The sequence below is a fragment of the Chenopodium album genome, chromosome 18 (assembly GCF_948465745.1).
Source record: "Chenopodium album chromosome 18, dcCheAlbu1.1, whole genome shotgun sequence".
In the NCBI taxonomy this organism is placed as follows: Eukaryota; Viridiplantae; Streptophyta; class Magnoliopsida; order Caryophyllales; family Amaranthaceae; genus Chenopodium; species Chenopodium album.
Genome location: NC_137851.1, coordinates 5,287,122 through 5,300,086, shown reverse-complemented (window position 1 = coordinate 5,300,086; position 12,965 = coordinate 5,287,122). Strand labels below are relative to the sequence as shown.

General features: G+C 31.1%; 1 protein-coding gene across 1 annotated transcript; it reads left to right on the top strand.

The window, feature by feature from the left end:
- The first annotated feature begins 7,903 nt into the window (after positions 1-7,903).
- Positions 7,904-12,701, top strand: LOC145592822 (putative glutamine amidotransferase GAT1_2.1). Its single transcript, XM_081649326.1, has 5 exons — positions 7,904-8,117; positions 9,926-10,245; positions 10,470-10,889; positions 11,002-11,211; positions 12,259-12,701. Exons 1-5 carry the CDS (start codon positions 8,018-8,020, stop codon positions 12,490-12,492), a joined length of 1,284 nt encoding a protein of 427 aa, XP_081505452.1. The 5' UTR covers positions 7,904-8,017; the 3' UTR covers positions 12,493-12,701.
- The last annotated feature ends 264 nt before the right edge of the window (positions 12,702-12,965 follow it).

The window sequence follows — 12,965 nt, the reverse complement described above, 5'->3', positions numbered from 1 at the left end:
AATATTTTATCTACCAAACAAAAACACTTGGCCTTTTTTATTTTTGGGGGGTTTATGTACGTAGCACTTTAAAAGTACCCTAACCGAATTTTAACACTCACAGTTTTTTTTTTATTTAATATTTACGGGTCAAATATTTGAAATTAGAGGGTAAGGTAAATGATTCTTTATCTCCAAATAATCTTAACTTATTAGGTTTCGAACCTTAGACCTCTAAGATCTAAGGTATTTTTTTCTTACAACTTATACATAGCACTTATATTATTCAACCTGAACTTAAATTCATCGTATCATCATAACTTACATATGAGCATGTCAAAATTAAGTTTATCTGAACTTATCTTTAACATTTTTTTAGACATAACTTATCTTAGGGCCTATTCTGATTGATTGAACGGAGCTGAACTGAACTGAACTAAATATTTTACAAGAGAAGGAAATTAAGAACTGAACTGAACTAAATATTTTATGAGAGAAGGAAATTAAGAACTGAACTGAGCTGAAAATAAGCTGAAGAGAACAGGACCTTGCTGTATGATTATTATGTTTGAAATTGTACAATATTAAAGGACATTTTGTGAAAAACTACCTTATAAAACACTTTTTTTGCAAGAAACTACCTAATAAAAAAAATGTTGTAAAAAACTACCTTATAAAAGGGTAAATGTTATAAGAGACTACCATTGGTCAAAAAGTCACCGTTGACTTTCATTTTCCGGCGTTGACCACATCACGTGCCAATCGTGTGATTTTTAATTCACCCTTACCCTCCTTTTTTCTTAATTGGCAAGTGACGTGGTCAACGCCGGAAAATAAAAGTCAACGATGACTTTTCAACCAAAGGTAGTGTCTTACAACATTTACTCTTTTATAAGGTAGTTTCTTACAACATTTTTTTTTATTAGGTAGTTTCTCACAAAAAAAAAAAGTGTTTTATAAAGTAGTTTTTCACAAAATGTCCAATATTAAATTAAGTAAGTACTTTGAAATTTCTCGCCTCTTTCCTCTCTTCCTCTCTAAAAACCCTAAAATCTCCGGCAGCTGCAAGGGGCTACCATCATCATCTCTTTGACGATGGTAAGCCCCAATTCTTTCTTTATTTCCTTTGTTTTTTGTTTTCTAGTCATTAATAATCCTCCTTGCTCTCTCTTTATGAGAGTTTTCTTCCAATTTTTGGGTTTGTTCTCTCCTTCTGTGAGAGTTTGGTGTTTGTCTTTCTTATCTTCCCTTGTGGAAGATTGAAATTTATTTTTAGGGTTAAATATGAAAGATTGGATTCATGGGTTGTTATTCGTACAATTTTGCAATTGGCGTTGGAATTAAGGATGCGATCGACATGGTCAAGTGATGAATTTTCCCGAAACTATGTCAAGAAGATGGACTCCCTCACAGAAGGCTGCATAATTCAGCGAACAATCAGGGACTGTGCTTCATCGTTAGATCTAGTTTCTCATCATCATAGTTTCTTTAAAGAGGATTTTTACTTGATTAATTTAGATTTTATTTTACTTTTCTATATTATTTATTGTAGATGCCGTATGGCTATCAATTAATGATATTTTATCTTATCCTTAAAAAAAAAAAAAAAAAGTAAGTTCAAACAAATAGACCAATAACTGTCGTCAATCACTTCGGATATTCGGTATTATATCTTGCACAGTTGCACTTGATAGTTGATATTATGATATAAACTTAAATGTGTTTAAAAAAAAACTCGTAATATAATACTCTCATTTGCTAATCACGTTATGAATAATACGTATATTATTTCAAAACCTTGACCAATCACATTCAAAATGCTTATCCGGCTCATCCCTCACTTAATTAACAATAAACTGATTTAAAGCATGACACTTTGAAGAATTTTATTTGCTTATGTAGTTATCAGACTATTAGGAGAATTGATAGATAATATTTTCAATTAATTCATCAATATCTATCCGCGTGTACATATGGATTAGAGCATGTATGTACATTCAATATTCAATATTTTGTATAATTTAAAGACTTGATATGATGGTCGTTTTTATAAATGTATGAAATATTTGATAGAGTATATAAATCGATCATGTTGAAGCCCAGAATCGGTTTATAGACTCTATTAAATAAATCGGTTTATAGACTCTATTAACTTCAAATTAAATTTGTTACAATCGTCACTTTCAGTACTAATAGAGTTAAAGTTTGTGTATTTCGTGTTGGTTAATTATTATTAGAGTTTCAAATCAAATAATATAAGAGAATGGGTCCCAAATTAAAGGGTTGTAATTTAATGGAATGATATAAGCCTCAAAACTGATACAAGAAGGTGTGGTGAGAGGTGAGACCAAGTGACGAGTGTTTCTGTGTTAGTCCTTGAATAGTTGAATACTACTTTTCTTGATGTGCCACGTGTGCATGTCGTGTAATCAGGTACAACGACAGTATTATTAACTCTGGTCTTTTTTATACTACCTCCGTTTCATAAAATCTGCAAGAATTACCTAAAACGGAAGATACACATTATGTACAACAAAAAAAAAACTTTCCTAATATAGTAAATTTTTTGGTGTAAATTTACAGTTATACCCTTACAAAATTTTACTTAACTTCAATAAACATCATCTTAACTTTTTAACCCAAATCAATTTATCTATAATTAAACCTCTACCCACATTCTCTCTCCTCCTCACAACCACATCCACCACCAACATCACCAATTTTTATCTCTCCTCCCTCTCAATCAACCACGACCACCACCACCACCAGCACCAGCCCTATTCCCCCCTCTCTCACAATCACCGCACCACCACCACCACTCAGATCAATTCGCCGATCATTTCCCCTCGCAAGTTCGCCGCTACCGCCCCTCTTTTCCCCTTTTCAAAGTCGTCGCCGCCTCTTTTCTGCTTTTTAAAGTTCACCCCTTTTCAAAATCGAAATTGGATGGTGATAAGTTGTGGTTTTAGATCTAAATTAGTGGTGGATTGTTGGGGTTTTAGATCTACATTATTGGTGGTTTGTTGGGGTTTCGGTTTGTTGGAGGTGGTAAGGTGGTTGTTTCGATTCATTGGGTGGGTTTGTTGGTGGTCGACTGGTCGAGTTCGTTGGGTAGTGGTGCGAGTTGATTAGGTGGGTTCGTTGGGTGGTCGCTGGTCGGGTTGGTTGGTTTGGTGGGTTCGTTGCCGGCTGGTCAGGTTGGTTGGGTGGTGGTGCGAGTTGATAATTGGTGGCTGGTCAAGTTGGTTAGGTGTGTTTTGGGTGGTGGTGCGAGATGATTGGTGGTGGTACAGTGCGAGTTGGTTGGGTGGGTTTTGGGTGGTGGTGCGAGCTGATTGGTGGTGGTGTGAGTTGGTTAGGTGGGTTTGATTGGGTGGTGATGGTGAGAGGGTGGGTTTCTAGGTAGGTGTTGGTGGTGATTACTTTCTCTCTCATCCAATTAATCACATGCCTTTTTTTTTTATTAATCTTTACTTAAGAAATTTTGTCTTGGTAAATGTACAACCAAGTTTGTTGCAGATTTTATGAAACGGAGGTAGTAGAATAAAAGTTCTACCTCTTGTTTATGTCTTAAATAATTGTAACATTTAACTTTTTAAAGTCAAAACTTAGCTTATAAGACTTGATCGTAATTCTAACAAGCTAAGTAGTCAATTAATTAATACAAACACCATCAAATAAATGAAAACTTGGTAAAATGAACTAAACTTTGTTATTAATTCATGATGAATGTTTTTATGATAAAAGGTTTGTTTCACTAACCAAGATGTACGGAGTAATACTTAATTTAAAATAGAGGTAGTAACTCTAGCTTACTAAAAAGAACAAAACGTTGTACTCTGTAATCATTGACAGCCAAGCAATTTAGTACTCCGTAATACACTTGATTGGACTCTAGCAAGCGTTAGCTTAATTATACTTCTAATTGATGTGTAAATGAGGTACAACACGTAAAAATTTAATCAAATTAAATAAATTTTCTACTAATGAGAGGAAAACGATACAAAAACAACCAAATTTTTCTCATCAAACCAAACACGTCGCAAGTGAGAATGCAAAATAAAATCGTAGGAGTCATCGAGGTTGTGAATTTGATTAAGGTCCACAATCCACATGCATGGCCGCATGGAGATAGAAGACTGTGAGATTCATGACTTGCCTAATTCCTTCCATTTCTTAGCAAAAAAAGAGAACACTCTTCTCGAGCTCTCTAGCTGCAAGTTATGCTGTATGGGTACGTATGAATGTTAATTAGGTTAATTGGTTACGACGGTTAGGTTACTGTTACGATTATAAATATGAATATGAAATAGTTTTTGGCCAGGGCAATGCCCCGCATCATTATATGTATAATGTATTATAAATAAGGTTTTATAATAAAAATTATATGATAAAATAATATAGATTTAATTAGTTATATTTGTTGTAAATAAAGGGGTTATCTAGTACAAAATAATAAGACAATCTCACAAACAATGGAACAATATCGGTGCATCGTGATGCGAATCACTAATTTGAAAACGAAATTCCGGCGCAACCAAGGTGCTCAATTGTATTCGCCGGCACGAACCCTAAGATTAACACACCACTTTCACACAAAGACACTTTTGAGTAGAAAGTTTGAGTCAAGCAACTTATGCCCAATAGAGAATGTGTTTAGACTTATGCTTGATGTATTTATCAAGTGTAAAAATCAGAAATAAAACTTCTTTTATTTATAGAGAAACATGAAAGAACATAGAAGAAGAATCCCAAGCATCAAAAAAGTAAATAATCACCTTAAACATCATCTTAAATGGGGGGTTATGAGAGTTACTTATCAAGAGAATAATGATGGTGATTAATCAACTTAAGCATCCTCTTAACTTGGGAGTTATAAGAATTACTCAAGAAATGACATGGTGTAATATCATCTGCTTAGTCACGATGACACGTGGCGGGCTCATGTCTTCTCATTGAGTTTATATATATATATACACACACACGAGTGTTGGAGTGCAGGTCGATATTAAAGAAAATGCAATTTATCAAGTTTAAGGACCTGTTTTTTCATCTCAAATTAATAATCACGCACGTTTATTGTTTTATGATGCATCTCGATAACATTTATTGTCATTGTTGTTTTTAACAACAATCTAACTATGATTATGATTTATGATTAGATAAAACAACAATTATAAAAGGATTACGCAATATTTATTATCAACAACTATGAATAATATACAAACTAGTTTTTGGCCCGGGCGATGCCCCGAGTCATTGTTTTTAATACAATTTTATCATCATAAGATGTTATTGGAGCGGTGATTAGTTAAAGTTTAATTTTAATGAATATGAGGTTATGGGTTCAAATATTAATGCTAATAAATTATAAATTTTTATGAGAAAACATTGATGTATAATTATTAATAATAGGTGACATGACAATACGTGGCGAGATTGACGACACGTGGCAAGATTACAATCCTTGTCATTGAGTTTTAATATATATATTGACACTAAACGTTTTTTTTTCCTCAATTATGTAGGAGTACCTCATACTTTTTGTAACGTATCCTTAATTAAGTATAAGACGTAGGGCCATATAATAGGTAGTTTTGAGCATTTAATATTTAATCAAGTTGTTTTGTTAACATAAAACTTCGGCATTAAAAATAAAGAAAGGGATTAGTTAACCTTATAGCATAAGAAATATGGAGTAACAAATATACCGATCAGTCCCTTAGGATATGAAATTCAGGAAGAACAAACGTAGTACGATGTAGTATTTTCGAGATCGTGAATCACGTGTAAACAAAATGATATGGTGTGAATCCTTATTTATTTTTAGTATTCATTTGAGTATAGTAAATTTATAAACATAAAAAATAGTATATAAACATGGAAAGCATGATATTATTTTAATTATTAAAAAAATTGTTGAGGATAAGAAGCACTTTCACAAGGAGTCATCAACTACTTGAAAGCGATACTTTACTTTCAATAATTTTACTAAGCTAATGGATCAAATTTGGATCAAAAACGAAAAAGAAAATGACGTCAAATATTTATGCTAAAGACATTGATTATAATGTCTAAATTGAGACAGTAGTTTCAAAAGCCGGGTTCTTTGACTAATCCTATAGTTTAATTTATTTACAAAAACATGATATATAGAGAAGTAAAGTAAAAAAATACAAATTTTAGACATATTAATACGTTTTCAATTTGTTTTATTTATTCATGCTTTGACTTTTTGTATTATAAAAAGATTACAACTCCGACCAACAACAAAATGAATGGATTAAAAATTTAAAATATAACAAAAAAGATATATACTTTGTATTGAATATATGTATGTATAATTGGAAATGAAATATCCGAGAAAATATAAGTTTCTGACTTTTTTTTTATTATTATTAAATATGGGTCCACAATTATTGATATAAATATAAAAAAAAATGTCATACTAAATCATATTTTTAATTTGCTGATATATCTACAATTTTGCCAAGTTTGCATGCTCTTCCAACCTTATAGGGGCTTTAAAATGCCTTATCTTCCAAAGATAAACTAGCCAGATAATCGCTTACTTGTAAATTAATTATCATAATGTAAAGACTCAAGATAAACATGGCAGGTAGACATAGCTTAGTTGGCATTACATTTTAGATAATAGTATATTAGAACAGATAATTAATTAAATTTATACGAGTACTTCAATCCGTATTTTATACTCAAAAGGTATTCTTATTAAATTTGTTTTAATATAATTTTTTTTCAAAACATCAACTTAACAATGTTTAAACTTTAGTGATTAGGTTTAGTTCCACGTTAATATACTAATAATATAACTCCACCGAAAGAATAGAAATTAGAAACTAGAGCATACCGTTAATAATACGTCATATAATATGCGATGAGATCATGAAATCAAGAAACAAATACGTGGACTTTGGTCTGACTAAAGTGAGATGTAAATGCTAAATAGAGTTAACTCAATCGCCTGGTCCAGATCAGCTCATACTCAGCTTTGACCCGTCCTAGACATTCCCTCCCTTGGATAATCACTTTCTATCCCACGTTCTATGTTTTTATATTATTTTTCATAATTTTAATTACTATGAAGTGTTAAATTTATTTATTTTTTGTTTAGTTAGAGAGCCACAAGGGTGAGAGTGACTGTAATCAGGAGAGAAGCTCAAACAAATTGAGGTAACTTTCATTCTCTTAATTACTATTATTATATGACTTCTAAATATACCCTGAGTCTTCTGTACGAAAAAAAAGGATAAATACGTACAACTTTTAGCCTTTTAGGTTACACATAAGAAGATTAATTACAAGAGAAAGATTATGAATAATCAAAGAGTAACAACATTCATCGACACTTATTATTAAAAACATTAATAAATGTTTTTAATAATAAGTATATGTATCACTAAGTTAAAATATACTATTAATTAATTTTTTTTCTTATATATGTATAAATCACTATCATTATCAGTCAAAGTAGATTAAATAATGTAAAAGGTTGAAACGCTTCATTAGAGTAACAAATAATTATATATCAGATGTATACTTTCCTATAATATAATTAATATATAGTACAAATTTTTTACATATTTAAATTGAAATAAGCGATTTTCCATAAAAATTGCAACAAACTTTTTAGGTGTAACCAAACGACGAGTATCTAGTTAGAACGGTGAGCTTAATTGGAAAGAGAATTTGCTTACGCGGCGCATGAGCCCGTCAGCCCGTGGAAAGTGGATGTATGTTTTCTTACATTTCTCCGCCTCTCACTTTCAGCAATAGTGAAATGCAACTACCACCTTTCTCCCTATTTCCTTTTTCTTTCAGGTTCCAGATTTTCCTCATTCTCTTATTATAAATAGAGACCAATTTTCCCATTCATTTGCATTATACACCAATACTACTATATCTAAACTCAAAATATTTAATTACTGAAATTTCATAAAGTTTAATAACTAGGCTGCCAATTTAATCTCCTAGTCGTCGTTGTTGTTGTCGTCGTCGTTTAATCTATAATATATAAATGGCTGCTGCTGCTGCTGCAAATCTGTCGGCGATCCTCCCACGAGTTCTCATTGTTTCTCGACGCACCGTTCGTAAGAACAAATTTGTCGATTTCGTCGGTATATCTCTCTCTTTTTCATCGTTTTTTGTCTATCTTCAAATATTATGTGTTACAAAAAAATACATGCAGTCGTGTTTTATTATTGTTGATTTGCTACGATATGAGATATAATCATTTTCGGAAAATATATTATTCTGTTTAATTTTTCTTTCGGATTATATTTGATGAATTAATATGGAGTAATATCATTCGGATTATATTAGATGTGTTACTTTGGCGGAACTTTATTTGATTTAATAAATGTTCTCCGTGTTTGTCTTAAAAAAAATAATCCTAGCTAGTTTAAAATGCATTTTCAATGAGTAAATCATTTATTACTTCTTTTGTTCGGAATTTGTCAGCGGCTGTCTCATTAATTTATCTGCCTCCAGCATAATACACAAGTGTACAAGCTAGAATTAAGGCTACAAGTTAGGCTCATTAAACACATTATGCATGTTTTGTTAAGATATGTATAACGGAATACAATTAAACACATTATCATACCATCGTATATTCGTATATTTAGGCATATATATAATCCCTTTTCTTTTTTTTTTTTATTTTTTTTTACAAGTAATCTTTATCAAGTTATTAGTAGAAAATAGAAAATGCAGAGAAAGTTATAGGGGAAAACAGAAAAAACAGAAATATAAAGTCAAAACAGCAACTGACTTCCTTGAGAACAGAAATTTATAAGTATGTCCAATCAAATAATAAAAGAAAAGAGAAACTTACACTAAAAAACCTTGCCAATTAGGCACTACTAGTACACATCAGCAATTACAATTTATTTTTTTTTTTTTTTACATAAACCTCACTTAAATATGAATATAGCATTAATTAGCATGTTATTGCTCCATATGTTTTTGTTAATAAATAATATAAGTACGTAGTATACGAAGTAACTCGAATTGAATCTATGGAAACGAGGTAAATACTAATCTTTAGAAAACTCACTAGTATAACTAATTTAATTGGTGCAAACAGAAGAGAAATTAAGTATAATAAGAGCTACAAGCAATTCGTACTTTCAAGAAAATTATTTCTCATTTTAAATACAGAGTAGTTTTGTGAACTCTCATCTAACTATAGTATATAAGTTTAAAAATCGTTGTACATGTATGAATTTGAAAATTACTTGTTGATAAAGTTGTACGTCAGCTCACCAACAATGTCAAAAATTACCCTAGTACTAATGTAACTATTGTTATAACCTTAGTAAACTAATAAGAAATTTGTTACTCAAACAATAATGATATTTCGCACTAGCTAGTAATTTAGAGTGGTATATACTGTAGAGAGATCCGAATATACGTATATAACACTGATTAGCAAGTAACAACTCAATCAATATTATTGGGGGACCTTCTTTGCCCTGGCCTTTTCAAATTTTAATTTTCCAACAAACTTTGCTTTGGTGCAAGAAAAGCACCATCTTACACGAGTAACAAGTGATCCTTGAAAAATAATTAATACTTCTCATCCACTAAATATTAAGTGTCAATTTGATTAATTAGATATCACTAAAAATTTGTACAGTCAAAATATTAATAATAATATATACTCCGTAGATAATCTTTTATTTAATTTGATGATGGATATTTAATTCGATGTATGTACGGATTAGCTCATTTCCACAAAATTAAGCTTAACAGTTTTATTGGTATAATTCTCGTGTTATCACTTAAAATCAAAATGACCATAGCTAATAATAAAAATAATAATAATAATATTAATGAAATAATTTTTACACTATCTTACTTTTTCGCGTATGTCTCTTAACTTGTAATAATAATGTCTTATTTTGGGCTTGTGTGTGATTAGGTGAATACCATTTGGACCTAATAGTGAAGTATGGGGCCGTGCCAGTAATAGTGCCCCGGGTCTCGGGCATTCACATGCTACTAGAGAGCTTTGAGCCTATTCACGGTGTACTCTTGTGTGAAGGTGAGGACATTGATCCTTCTCTCTATGAATCTGATTTTAACTCCGGCGAACTTTCACCCGAGGAAATTGAGGAAATCCGACGACTACATGCTAGTGACACCGCCATTGACAAGGAAAAGGACTCAATTGAGCTCAGGCTCGCCAAGCTCTGCCTTGAGCGCAACATCCCTTACCTAGGCATTTGTCGTGGATCTCAGGTATATACACGCATCCCAATGTAAATTTTAAAATTAATTCTAGATTAAATGGTGTAAAAAAAAAAGTAATAGACTAATATTAAAAACTTAAAGTAGAATATGTACATTGAGGGATATAAAAGTCAAACTATTAAGGCTGTAAAATAATAAAAAGAATTGCTAGTATAAGTACGTCTATACATCTGTTATTCTCTGTTAACTAAAAATTTACGTTATATTAATAGGTACTAAATGTAGCTTGTGGTGGAACGCTCTATCAAGACGTGGAGAAAGAGTTAGCGAGAAAGGTACCCGAAGAGCAAAGAGTGGCCCATATTAACTATAATAACTACGATGATCATAGGCACGTAGTTAAGGTGTTAGAAGGTACCCCATTACAAAAGTGGTTTAAGGAAACTTTGGTGTCACAAGAGAATTTGGAGATTCTTGTCAATAGCTACCACCATCAAGGGGTTAAGCGATTGGCCCAACGATTCATCCCCATGGCTTACTCGCCGGATGGGTTGATCGAGGGATTTTATGACCCCGACACGTACGAGCCGGAGGACGGAAAGTTTATCATGGGACTCCAATTTCATCCTGAACGAATGAGGCGATCTGACTCTAATGAGTTTGATTATCCTGGTTGTCCTTGTGCTTATCAGGTAAGACTATGTTACAAAATTATAACATGTTTTTCTATGATCAATTTTAGCATTTATGATTATTTTGATCATGTATTGAAAATAATTGAGTTGTTTTTAAAAAATTTGACAGGAGTTTGTGAAGGCAGCAATTGCATACCAAAAAAGGATTAGTAACAATTCAATAAACGTGCCTAAGTTATTAAAATTGGATCACACATTGGAGAAAAAGAGGAGAGTTATTGTTAGGAGTTTCTCGCTCGCCAAAGATATTTATTCAAGCGGAAATGGTATCAAACCATCTAAAGAATCCGAGCTTGATGTTGGGGCTAATTTTCTCGAGGTATTACTTCATTATGCACATACTTTATGTTCACTAGGTTAGATCCCGTGCCGTGTACGGTAATTTTTAATAACTATTTTTAAAATTAACACTGTATTATATTTTTTGACTTCCATATACTATATTCATATCAATTGAATATTGTAAATCTACCAAAATGACGGGAAAAATTACTCTAAGAATAATAAACATGTGTTTTTCTTGACATGTATTATTGAAGTAGCCATACAGTACTAATTGATTGAAATTCTAATCATAAATTATTCAAGGAAATAAAAATAAATAAATAAAGCATCATTTGATGATTTGATATTCGCATTTCGATTTAAGCCTGTAACTTCTATTACATAATTAAAAACAAAACCAAGAAAAATTTTATAATCTTGTTGTAATAAACGTACATAGTACCTAATATGTCTTTCCTACCAAAAATAGTCCGTAACAAATTATGTTAAGACTTAAGAATATTATACTTAATTTTTTTTGCTTAAGTTTATGATTGTCAATCTGTTTTATTTTGGAAAGATTCATCAAAATCTTCTATTATACTTTGTAGGAAATTAATATAATACTTTATATATTTAAAAAGATTTTTTTCTTAAATAGTTTTTTTTAAAAAAAAAAAAAATCTAAGAACACACTAGGAAATGACACGTGTCATTGCTGGTGTGTCTTTTAGTATATAGTTATCGACATACTTAATACCGATGTGCATGTGCTACATATAATCCGTAGTGAAAAATATAATAATAACCTATAATGTATAATAAGAATATATTGTATATCTCACAAATAATACTTATTATATATCTCACAAATAATACTCATTTGTTGTACACAATAATAGGAAACGGAGTCCAGGTTGTAACATAAACTTACCTTCTAAATAGTGTGTTCATGTAATTAGTACACGTACTATTATTCGAAGGCTTTTGTAAGTTTTGTCAAGGAACATAAACTAATCTTATGAATAATTTGTTCAATACAAGAATTAGTACACTGTCATTTGAAAGCTTAAAACTTATGTGCATTGTTTTTGTGATGCAGTCTAACACAGTGATGAGTAAGCAGCAAGAAGCAAGGTTGATAGAAGTAGGAGCAACAGTAAGAAATGCGTTTACATATTTCGAGAAGATTAAGGTGAACGAGGAGAGAGAAAATTTGGCAAAGAAAATAATGGAAAAAATGTCAGTAGAACAGCTCACTGATCTCATGACTTTCTACCAAACAATGGGCCAGACTTGCTCTTTTGTTTTGGACAGAAAACTACATGAATTATGACTTTATGATATTGTAAATGTTGAATTGGGCCCCATATAATTTTTAGATTTGGGCCCAAATTAGGCCAACTCTGAATTTGTAGGCTCTCTTATGCTTGGTTTAAACAATAAAGTTTAAATAAGATAAATAGATTATGGAATTTGTAGCAATTTTTTATTTTTTTGACGTGAAATTTGTATCAAATTTGTAAATAAATATTAGTACTCCGTATTATTTTCCTTCATTGTTTTGTACGGAGTAGGATATTTTATTTAATCATTTCTTTATTTAATTTTGTCGAATTAGATTTGACTATAATTACGCCACTAGATCAATAACATAAATACAACAACTATACTAATTCCTCTATTTGTTTTTTATACATACATCGCTTTTAAAATTCTAAACTCTTACACAATTTTTAAAGAGGCAAAAAAAAAAGGAAGTAGAAAACTCATTTGATGCAATAGAAATATAGTGAGTTTATTAAGTAG

Coding starts and splice junctions, on each gene's coding strand:
- LOC145592822 (XM_081649326.1), top strand. CDS start 8,018: ATGGCTGCTGCTGCTGCTGCAAATCTGTCGGCGATCCTCCCACGAGTT. Junction 8,118..9,925: donor CAAATTTGTCGATTTCGTCG/GTATATCTCTCT, acceptor GTGTGTGATTAG/GTGAATACCATTTGGACCTA. Junction 11,212..12,258: donor TTGGGGCTAATTTTCTCGAG/GTATTACTTCAT, acceptor TTTGTGATGCAG/TCTAACACAGTGATGAGTAA.